General features: G+C 38.1%; 1 protein-coding gene across 2 annotated transcripts; it reads right to left on the bottom strand.

The window, feature by feature from the left end:
- Positions 1-4,563: 4,563 nt before the first annotated feature.
- LOC104239087 (cullin-1-like) lies at positions 4,564-11,382 on the bottom strand. Of its 2 annotated transcripts, XM_009793615.2 has the most exons (9): positions 11,301-11,382; positions 10,764-10,926; positions 9,175-9,274; positions 8,166-8,351; positions 8,018-8,065; positions 7,738-7,941; positions 7,531-7,608; positions 6,606-6,695; positions 4,564-5,088 (listed from the first exon to the last, which is right to left on the bottom strand). In XM_009793615.2, exons 2-9 carry the CDS (start codon positions 10,892-10,894, stop codon positions 5,050-5,052), a joined length of 876 nt encoding a protein of 291 aa, XP_009791917.1. In that variant the 5' UTR covers positions 10,895-10,926; positions 11,301-11,382; the 3' UTR covers positions 4,564-5,049. The 2 variants fall into 2 exon arrangements, with proteins under 2 accessions (XP_009791917.1, XP_070024524.1); XM_070168423.1 differs by lacking the exon at positions 4,564-5,088 and having other exon boundaries at positions 6,605-6,738.
- Positions 11,383-11,749: the final 367 nt, after the last annotated feature.

Below are 11,749 nucleotides of genomic sequence, written 5' to 3'. Positions count from 1 at the left end.
CAACGCACTCAGTTGTAACCCCCTTGCCCACCTCGAGCTCCTCTTCTTTAGCCCTAAGCAGCCCCTCGAGTTCACTGCATCTGCCAATGGACTACACCAGGTCATTGTCCTTTCGCTCCAAATCCTCCCTAAGGGACTAAAGATTGCCTCCCTCCCTAAGTCGTGCATGCATTTCGTGGCACTTGTCACGGTATCAGCAGTACTTCGAAACCATTTTCTGGAAAACGGCAGCCCGCCTCTCCTCGCGACGGATACTCTTAGTCTCCAAAATGGAAGTTTGAAGAAAGAAAAAGGGCCAAAGAAAAGTCAGTATGAGTAGAAGACGTAAAACGAAGAAAGCAATAAAGAACTCACCCTCAAAGCCATTCCGGCTATGCCCCATGACAGGCCAGCATCGCTAATCTCTTGAAGGGCCCTGTTTTCAGTAGCGTAACAAAGAAGGGAAAATTGGGGTACCGGGCTCACTGTGTACTCCAACAAATTGCAATCGGGGGAAATCTCGATCATGCGGGAGGAACTATCAGTTCCCGCCTCAACCCGAGTGAACCCCTTCTCAAAATTCTTATGACCTCGGGGTCAATATCTGAATCGGATTCATAGTCATTCACAACCACGCCCTTTGCCCTCTCGCTGGCCGAAGAAGGAGCACGTGCCTGTTGCAAAGTCGATGGACCACTCGGAATGATTGCAGCGGCCTCCGAGCTCTACCCCTCTTTTAAGGAAGCCATCTCCACGACCGAAAGAGGCACGGTTTCCACGCACAAACCAGTACCCCCGTCCGATTTGGACACCGCCAACATGGGTTCACCCCTCGAAGGCCCCTCAGTCTCAGCCACTATCCTCCGTCTCTTTTAGGGAGCCTCTTCATCTTCGTCCTCCAACGACTCGTCCACCAAATGAACTACGGGAGCCGGAATCCCCACCAGGGGAGCAACATCTGGGCAGCCAAGCCCGCGTGAGGCTGTAGTCTGCGAGATAGTGGCGGCCAGAGCAGACTCACTTGCAGCCACAACAAGTACGGGCTCGGCCGAGATACCCAACTAGTGAAAAGCAGGCGTATGAGCCATCACCCTCCTTGTTTCCCTCCGACCTGTAAACAAAGAAGAGAGATAAGAATATAGAAATGACGGTATAAAAGTCAACAATTAAAGCCAAAGGTGACTCACCGGCCGCAGGTCTACGCCAGAACCTCTCATTGAAGTGCAACCACTCGCGAATCCCCATAGAATGGGGCAAAACCTGACTCACCCAGTCGCGAATGTCAACAACTAGTAAAGGAGGCTCCCGCTCGGCTACTAATGTAGAAAGAGAATGATCAGATTACCCCAAAATAAATAACGGTCATTTTAGAAGGGAAACACTTACGAGCATAAATCCACTCCTCGGGGAAACCACTGGGGTTCGATACCACGTGCGTTGTCTTCACGTAGAAGAAATTCTCCTAAAAACGACAATTAGTTTTATCGTCCATCTTCACCACCAACCCCTTGGTCCCCCGATGGCGCATATGAATCATCGTGCCCTTGTGAAAACTTGGGGCGAAGAGGTGAAACACGCGGCGTAGAGAAATACCACGGCTGGATAGCTCCGCATATTTGATAAGCATGAGGAAAAACTTGTATATGTACGGAGAAAGCTGATCCGGGCACACATTGTAAAAGCGGCAAAAATCCACTGCCAAGGAAGGAAGAGGAAGCGTGTAGCCGACGACAAATGGGTACGCATAAAATGCGCAGTATCCTGGGCGATGTATTTGTACGACATCACTACCAGCGGGAATGATTTCAACATGGGTCGGGATTCGCCACTTAGTCCTAAATGCAGTAATCGTCGCCGCATCTATCGTAGAAATGACGGGTTCAGATTCATCCTCAGGTAGATTTTTGAAATCTGACCTAGCCTTCCCGGAGCGTGGGATTATCTCGTCCACGGTGAGGAAGTTTTCATCTTCCACCATGGCCACGCCTTCCTCATGAGGAAATGCATTCGCAGCCAACGTCACAGGGTCAGAGGAAGCACTGGCCATTTTTCTGATTGTGTGCGAAAATGAAATACAAAGATGAAGGAGATGACAATAGTAAAAGATACTGAAGGGAGAAAGAAAGCACAAAAGCTTGGAAATCGAAGAAGAAAAGAACTCAGGCTTCAAAGGCTCTAAAAATGCAACAATTCAATGAGGAGTGCTTATCCCTATTTATAAGAATATAGGCACCCCAGTCGAGAAAGCCCAAACGCCGCCTCATTAATTTTGAAACGGAAGAAGCGAGGGAAATGATGTAACGTATGGGGAACGTGCGTCATAATGACGCATGATGAAACAATGTCATTTCAAACTAACGTAATGGTCAGGTGTGGCTCTTGAAGCGTCACATCGCTACCTCGCCGACAAAAGGGAATCACTCGTAGGCCAACGTGCTTAGATTTCTCAAAAAGTGCAACTAGCGATGTCCGCCCACCGAGCTCTCCCACAGAAAACCCCGACGGGCGGAAGGACTAACTATATAGGTCGAAATCTGAACAAAAGAATTTTACTTAAGGAAGAACGACCAAGAGTCGACCAAGTTGGGGTCACGTATAGGAAGCAATATACCGGCGAGTGATTTAGCTACGGCCGAGGTCGAGCACTCAATTCGGCCTAAACGACTAGTTCAACACTTAGACATTTTAGGGGAATATTCTACGAGATATTCCAAGAAATTAGGTACTCCGGTTAAGAACCACTAGGTAAGGAAAATATTTGGTATAAATGTCATGAGAGAGTGTAACTGAAAGGGGAGCTAAGAGGAACACACACACAAACATATACAAATCTCTAAAGATGAAAATGTATCCTTATCTGAGTCTCCTCGCCCAAAGGATGAGAAAAGGGCTTAGAATCTCGATATTCATCTGTAATCCAACTATATCAAATGTATGGAGATCTGCATTGTTCAAGAATGGTGACTCTTTTCATTTATGTATTCTTCGTTATCATTTAATGTTGTTGGAGCAATCATCCTTTTCTTACATTATGGAATTCAATCGTAACTGTAATCAAAATTTATGTTCAGCTATGCTTGTTCATTCTTATCTTCTATCTCAGATCTAGGATAAATTATCTTTGGCTAGGATTTGCCCCAAATCTTCTTATTTAATTAGTTTCACAAAAAGTCCTAACACATTTTAGTCAAATAAGGTAGTCCTAAACTTAGAGTTACAAGCTCAAAAACTAAGGACAAGTAGTCCTTAACTTAGATTTACAAGCTCATAAATTAAGGACAAGACAGCCAGTCCTGAACTTACAGTACCAAGCTCATACGTTAAGGATACTTGGTCCTGAACTTAGAGTTGGAAGTTCAAAAATTAAGGACATTTGGTCCTTAACTTAGAGTTACAAGCACAAAAATTAAGGAAAGATAGTCCTTAACTTAGAGTTACAAGCACAGAAATTAAGGACAGGTAGTCCTGTACTTCGAGTTCCAAGTTCAAAAGTTAAGGACATGTAGTCTTGAACTTACAGTTACAAGCTCAAAAACAAAGGACAAGTAGTCCTTAACTTAGATTTACAAGCTCATAAATTAAGGACAAGACAGTTAGTCCTAAACTTACTTTAACAAGTTCATAAGTTAAGTACACTTGGTCCTGACTTTATAAGCAGAAGAGTATTTTCGTCCGGGCGGGTAAAAATTTATTAAAGCAGTAGCTAAAAATTAAAGACATTTTAAACAGTAGCTTAAAAGTAAATACATGTCTTATTACTGGCTAACTGTGCACTTCCCGTGATACTATGGCGAACAACCGCAATACAGTATTGGGTCCTAACTTGGACCGACCCAAAAGGTCTGAAATTAAACTCAACCTTAACAAGAGGTCAGATGAAACCATAGACTGTTCTGTATAAACTTGGCCGGAGAAGAAGGTTCAAAGACAGAGTACTCTAACAGCTGCTGAGATTGTGAAAACTCCTATGGTGGACGGAGCTGAGAATAATCAAGGATACAATAATCGGAGCTCGAAACTTAGCTTTCCAAGGATTTTTCCTAACACAGTATGAATTAGGCGAAACATCTCGCCCCTGTGAACAAAAGGAAGAGGTTGGTGTTAAGGTGGCTCAAAGAAAAGGAGGGACTTAATTCTTTACAGTTAGATGAACATAGGGAAATACAACCAATGTCCAGCATTTTTTTTTTTTTAATCTAAGGAGGCATTGACACTTTCAAGGTTCGGGAACTGAAACTTGGAAGAAGTTTTGACTTTCAATAGGCAGTGGAAAAAATGATTTACGCTTCAAACTGCTTTTACTCCAACAGGTGGAAGCATTTCATTTTGTGCATACAAAGGCTTGTATATCTCTCTCCTATAAGGTTTCCCTTGTAACTTCATATATTGCATGTTTAACTCACTGTCATATGTTGCATGTTAACTCACTGAATGCCTGTCATCCTAAAGAGAGAATGACCAAGAGACTATGCGTCAAGGACAGTAAAATGGTTAACTTTTGATGGAAATTTTAAGCTCATGAACATTGTAAGCTAGTTGGAATTAGATCAAACTATATACAAGCAAATACAGAAACAAAGCATGTGCACCAAAGCAAAGTCTGTTATAATATCTGAGCTCATGCAGGTTTTTGGTAAATCATGATCCATTCCTCAGAGTCTGCATAATATGTATCTGCACCTGTGCTACATACAAGTATCTTCTCCTCGTATGAGGTGTATACTATACACTGCAGAAATGTGCAAATTGGTAAAGTTCATTAACCCCTAGATAGTAGTACTTTTTTTTCCTAAGTAATCAGAGCCCCTAAATAGTAAATATTTTTGCTCTGCTAAATCCCTAGGTAGACACTGTCAGATATGAATATTGCCAAAAAGGAATTAGGAGCCTAACACTAAACAGCACCAAGAGAGGAGCCGCAAAAAATAGAGGGTGGGAGAGATCAGCAGAATCTTCACTGGCCTATAACACTGTCGGGGCTTTTGTTAGTGTTTTTCTGTTCCGTTTTCCTATCAAACTTTTCTGAGGAACTATCAAACACTATAATCTCGGTAAATATGTCACACTTCTTTACCCAATGTTTAAATTTGCACATCTGGACAGTAATTCCTGTAAGAAAATCCAAAATAAGTAATGTTATAAAAACTGTACTGCAGAAATACCAAGAAAGACCATGCAATTAACAATAAATCAAAATTCTGCAAGATCTTTGATATGTTGCGAGGAAAGAGAGGTTTCAGGCATGGTAGGATAATGTAGCATTTAAAAAGCTGTTACAGACGGTATATTTTGTCCTACAGCCCACATCTGTTATTGTTCTCAAAGACGCATCACGGCACCAGAACCAGGTCATACTGATGCTATCTTGCCTATTTGCTTTAGATAATCATGTGGGGGGAGAGAAAAATAAGTAAATGGAGGGAAGGAAAAACATCCAAAACTGAATAAATATATCCATGAAACACTTAGCAGCATATTTTACCCTAGACCCCACTTTGTGGGATTTTACTGGGTAGTTGTTGTTACTTAGCAGCATATTTTGGAAAACAAAAGAGAGAAGAAGATCAGAAACCAAAGGCCAAGGTGGAACAAAATAGCTTAATCATTCACAGTACTAAAATAGAACATTCTAATAGGCAGTTCGACAAAAAATATGTGAAGGTCACTGCAAAGTTGAGCCTAAAGCATTACGGATTCTACAGAGAAAAAGCTCACATGTAAAGTAAAATTGGTTCTGAATCTTGCTCAATCTGTCAATTCTCAAGTTATGATCACATTAAATATAAAGTCATTTTTTACTTAAGAAAAGAATCTAGGTTCACTTTTTAACCTGGATTAGGTTGATTTCATTGTCTAACCAATTTGCTTTAATCCTCATTTGGTTCCACTTGAAGGTTGATTATGACTTACAGACTTGGAAGTTACTAGCTACAAGGATCTTTTTCAGACATTCATTAATATAGATTAATTACAGACTCCTCATTTGATTACACAGTTTAACGACTTCATAATGTATGCTACACAATGAGCATACATTATTCATGCACTGAAAATTCAAGTACATATAAAGAGTATGCTGGTTTATGCACTAACTTTGATCATTTTTAAGTTTTCTCAAAGGATGCCTTCAAGAAAAACCAACCAGATGTAGTCTATACTTCAACAAAGTTGATCTCCGAAAAACTAGATATTTTTTTCCATCTTGCATTGGTAGGATTAAGAAAATAGAATATAACTTCTCCTAAATCTCATAAGTTCAGAAACGCTACCTTTTAAATTTCCACATTAAAAGATAGTAAAGAAACAGAACAATCCATCTTGATTTTCTCTAAGTAAAATATAGACAATAGTGGTGCAAGTTGTGATGTTTTGCATATTCAGATGCAATATATATTTGTACGAGGTATGCTATTTACTACCCATGCATCAAGTGTCTCACTCTTACCTAAAAGCAATAATTAACTTTATAACTAAAACAATTACCTAAAAGCAAGATAGTAGAACTAACATGGGTCACCTATGTTGCTGGTGATGGGACAAGATAGGTATGAAAAGCTAAAATCTATTGAGAGTGCATTTATATGTATTGATCTTTTAGCATATAGAGACTGATAAAAAGAAACAACCTGATATCTTGTTGAGTTGAGGTTGTTCTCAGCCTTCTGTTTTTCAATCAGCTGGCTTGTCATTTCACCAATCAACTTCAAATGCACAACCTAAAAAGAATTTTCAGTCCAGAATCACCAACTGGTCCACTAACTTTTTTTAGTTAAGTAGTCCATTGGATGGCATCAAGTAGATGAAATGAGTGGTTCACCAACATATTTTGTTAAAACGAAAAAGATTAGGTGACAGAAAAAATCACAGCAACCATTCTCTAGAAAATTGACATTTTTCAGAAGGATAGTGTTAGTTATTGGTTTCTAAATCAACTGCAGCGCATATGTATGAGAAGCACTTGGAGAAGTTATTCAAATACCATGGGTGTACACTGTTTCGCATGGTTTGGTCCATTTATGAAGAAGGTAAGATAAGAAGTGGAACAAGAATTTAGGGACATGGGTTAATTTCTGACATTTAATAGAACTAACAATTGAAAACGCGGATGTAAGGTCAGGCGAAATATGGTTGCTTGAGATCCGGAGATCAAGTGACACCGTATCATTAATATAGAAAGAGTTAAAACATACAAAGGAAGTTGGAATTGACCCATTAACATTGTAGGTTCACATAAATTTAAATAGCTACAAACATTTTAGAAAGATATATCAACTGCAAGTCTGCAAGACATCAGCAGACCCAGTTTTAACGAATAAGAGTAGTCTGCACAGACATAGAGCCAGAGACCACAAAGCCTATCTGAATATAACATCCACGACATAATTTACAAAACTGATAAACTCCCGTGCAGCTTCACTCACTTATTACTAACATAGAGAGGAAACAAACAACCATTCTTCCACCAAGTGACATTAGGGCAAAAGATACAGCTAAAAGGTATTATTCTTCTGAGACAAAAATATACTTGATTAATGGAATTGACAGCAGTACCTGAAGTAGCTTCTCTACAGAGGAAGGATAGAGGAACTGACTCAACCTTCCTTTTTCATCATTCAAACACCGTTCGACCTAACAGTAGCACCTTGAATTAGAATGATAGTAGAGAAGAATGGTTTATTAGATATAAGAAATTAAATGAAAGAAACAAATTCATGCAACACAAAGCTATTTTTTAAGACAAGATAAAGTATAGAAGACCTTCAATATATAATCTGCTGAAGAATAGCTATGGAGCCACTCCGAGGCAATTCGAGCATAGCAACTGGATGTATCTGTAAGCAATTTCTCCTCAAACATGTGATAGTAAGTTCCTTTTTTGGGCCCATCATTTTCCACAAAAAAGTTAGAGAGGCCCTGTAGCAGGCTCCTGTCAATTGGTTCCTCCCTTCGGTCTTGGCTTATCTACATGTGGCATACTGTAAATCACTAACAGCATAGTTGGAATCAACAACAAACTTGACATGCTACTTAACAGTACCAGTAAAAGTGCAGCATCAAAAATTTTTGGAAGGAGATCATTGCAAACCTGAAATGAACAAATGAAAAATCAGTATATTACGAAGTTTTTGTGTCTACAAATAATTAAAAGAGTGATAATTTCCTGTAAAATATACAGAGACATTTACCCCATTCTGGAAACAGGAAAAGGCAATCTCTTTAAGGGGTGCAGATCTTTTCTGATCGGTGCATTTTTTATCAAGGTAAAGGAAAAACCCTCCAAGACACTTTAACATTGCTTTGTAATTTGTCCAGATACGTAAGAATTCAGCTAACAGAGAGGTACCACTCTTATCTTTCAGAGAAGGCAGAACCTAGAAGCAAAGTAAAAAGTGATATTCAACACTAGGCATTAGCAAGTGCTAGTAAAAGAAGATGCAAATAATAGATAAACCCACATTCATTGCATTGCTTTACTGCCGTTGCAATTGAAAACTACTAAAATTGGATATGATTTTCAGGTTAGCCTGCAATGCATGGCCAAAGCTCAAGAGACAAGGACCAATATGTTTTCTTTTGCAAAAATAACCTCTGATCCTGAACTCATCATTGAGAACAAAAAGTTTTTAAATATTTTGGCACTCTCTCCATTACATACTGAAGAAAATGTTGTATAGGCCAAAGTATACAGAGGTAACTCAAATCACATTGTTATAACAGAGGCCGACTGTGTCAATGAGCACCTTAGATCACTTATTAAACCCTACCACTGAGTGTATTCTTAAACATAAGCTTAGGCCAATCAAATGGAACAGTGTTCTTTGAACAGCTGAAGCTCTGATATTAATTCTCATATTATTTCTTTTGTAAAAAAAAGTTTTCCTTAGCCAAGTCATCTTTGTAATTACAGAATCTTGGTTGCATTTAGTTATAATATTAGAAAGAAAATTCAATTTGTGAAGCATTTCATATCCAAATTAACCTGCAAATAGAAATGAATTGTACATCATCAGCATTCTACCCGTTTAAATGTGAGTGAAACCTATTACATAATCAAATGAAAGACAATAATACATACCCAAATGAAAGACAATAATATTTACATAGGCTAAATTCAGCATATATAGTTAAGACAACATTGAAGTGAAAACTTTGTTAGAGAAAATATGATCCCACTGTTGGTCCGTAAATTCTCACCTTCAAGTTTATACTCTCATCCAAGGTAGCATGATACCTATTAAGAAGTTCTGCTGATAAATCAAATGGGGGAGGTTGAACGCACAAGAGATAAACACAGCTATCAAGAGTTAAAGATACAAATTGCATGGGAATATAATAACACACTAAAGCTTATGGGGCTATAAAGCTTCCGAGGAATTAAACAAACAGGACAAGTAGAATGGCAGAATCAGAAATAATAAAAGTTAAACCTCCTTCTCTATAGTTCTTTCTTTGTGATTCACACTCCTTTTTCTTCTTATTTTTTTTTTGGGTGTGGTTGGGGGTGTTGGAATCAAAACTAACATTCACTTCCGGAAGCTATGCTAGCACATTACTTGGCACATTTGTCAAAAGATCATAGTCTTAGATCTAATTATTTTTGTTAGAACTCCAGCGTAACTAAAGAATATAATTGAAAATTTGACTTTCATGGTAGTTTCAAGTTAAATGACAGTTGCAAAAGCTGAAAACATATCTTAGCTAATATGATGGTAGAAGCCAAGCTGACACTGAGATACTGAAAATTTGGATGAATGCACATGCACAAACTTCTTTTGCCTCTCTGTTGTCACATGCCATGAAAATCAAAATGGTAATTCAGATGTAAAACAGCAATATTATTTTGATTAAACCTGTATGCATTTAGTTGAACAAGCCATTGTTGTTGTTGTACTCTCATAATTACCATCACATTTTGATGCAAACAGATTCTGCTAACTATAAAACAAATTAGAAAACCAATAAGGAAATACAAATAGAAAGGATCCTAATAACAGCGAAAAGGAAGGAAACACAATAACAGTAAACACAAAACCCAAATAGATCCTACAATGTCAACCCATGATATACGTCCAAATTGATTCACATAAAGAGAGAGAATATTCATCTTTGGTAATTAAAAATTCCAGCAGAGTTCATCAAACTAAAACCAAGAAACGAAAAGATTTGAACCATCATTAGCTGATTAAACCATCAGTTGCTGGGAACTAAGAAATCTTTTTGCAATTGAGCTACCAGAAATCTAATGCTGCATTTGGTTGGAGTAAGAAGATGAAAGGCTGGAGGACTCAAAATTTAAGGCTCATTGTCATTGTATGGCAAGGAAGTAAAAGAGAAAACGTGAAGTAAATGGGATTATTTACCTCACAATCTCAGTTTTTTCAATCCATCCAATATTGGACCAAAGAAGGAAGTTTATCACTTTTGCTTCCTTTAACCATACCAAACAACTAATTACCAATAAATCAACCATCTTCTTTCTCCCTAAAACTCCCCTCAAAATGGTCTTCACTGCTTTGGTCTAGTGGTAAGAGCATAACTTGTAATGTGTGTTAGGCGCACGTCATGGGTGCTAACCTTGCCGCAGATGAAGCCTGGTATTTAAGTGAAAAAAGTAGAGGCGCAGGCTCATTATTCACCGAGTTTTGGACCATCCACCACTTCCCTCAAGGATTCTCAGTTTGAAGGAAAAAAAAAGTATCTCCCCTCAAAACATAGAGTAATACTACTAGCAATAATGAATAAGGGGCAAAAAGCAAAGCAAGCATAACAAAATTGAAGGATACTCATAATATCTCATGTATTCTTCAGACGCGAACAGCTTACAGGCAGGGTAACCATCCAAAATAAACTTCACTTTCTTAATACCCTCCTCCAACGTCTTCATGCTCTCTTCCAGCTTCCCTCTGTTACTCATTCTCTCAATTCTTCAACCTATTCTTCCAATTTCTACAAATCAACAAAACCACAGCATTCAACTAAAACAAAATATGTAAAACACTAAAAAATACAAAAAATCACGCACAGGGTACTACATCGACACTTATCACCCTACACGATCATTCATTCATCAGTCCAGATACACCTCATTCCATTCAACACATAAATACTTTTATACGCTAGTATTTCACAATTCAACGTGCTATATAAACCTATACATACAACTGTATTATATTTATACATCAGTTTATACGACCATCACCGTACACATGTCATTTTTGGTTTAAAAAATTCACTAAAAATACAATGAACGATGAATCCGAGAAAATTTTAAAAGTACGTAACTAAAACAGAGAGGATTTTTTGCCGAATCAGTGTCTTACCGGTTAGGGTTTATCAGAGGGAATGGGAGGAAATTTTGTACTTTCCAGCAACGTCTGTTTCTATGTGATGAATGCATGAAAACTGGGGAAAAAGCGAAATATAAGTAAAGTTGAAAGCTGCCTCAAAAGCTGAATTTTCCAGTTGTATATCCGACGGTGTCGTTTTAGTAGTTTCATTCTCTGTTTTATGTTCTTTTTATTACAGCATATATTTGGTATCCTCATAATTATGGGATTTCATTGGAACATCCGGCGCATGCTAAAAATCTGTAATTAGATTATGATTTTGTTACACCTTAAATGAAGCAAGAATTATTCAAATAGATTAGCATGTTATCTCTACTCTATTGAGTACTAGTTATGATTATACCTGTATTAATGCATATAATGTACGTGCAGCATTTCTACTAAGTATAACTTATTGAGGTAAAATGTATTTTAAATAAGAG

This window comes from Nicotiana sylvestris, chromosome 1 (assembly GCF_000393655.2).
Source record: "Nicotiana sylvestris chromosome 1, ASM39365v2, whole genome shotgun sequence".
NCBI classification, from domain to species: Eukaryota; Viridiplantae; Streptophyta; class Magnoliopsida; order Solanales; family Solanaceae; genus Nicotiana; species Nicotiana sylvestris.
The sequence above is the reverse complement of the archived record's forward strand: the minus strand, read 5'-3'. Positions and strand labels throughout refer to the sequence as shown.

Coding starts and splice junctions, on each gene's coding strand:
- LOC104239087 (XM_009793615.2), bottom strand. CDS start 10,894: ATGAGTAACAGAGGGAAGCTGGAAGAGAGCATGAAGACGTTGGAGGAG. Junction 8,066..8,165: donor TTTCCTGTTTCCAGAATGGG/GTAAATGTCTCT, acceptor TGTTCATTTCAG/GTTTGCAATGATCTCCTTCC. Junction 6,696..7,530: donor CTGTAGAGAAGCTACTTCAG/GTACTGCTGTCA, acceptor AATTCTTTTTAG/GTTGTGCATTTGAAGTTGAT.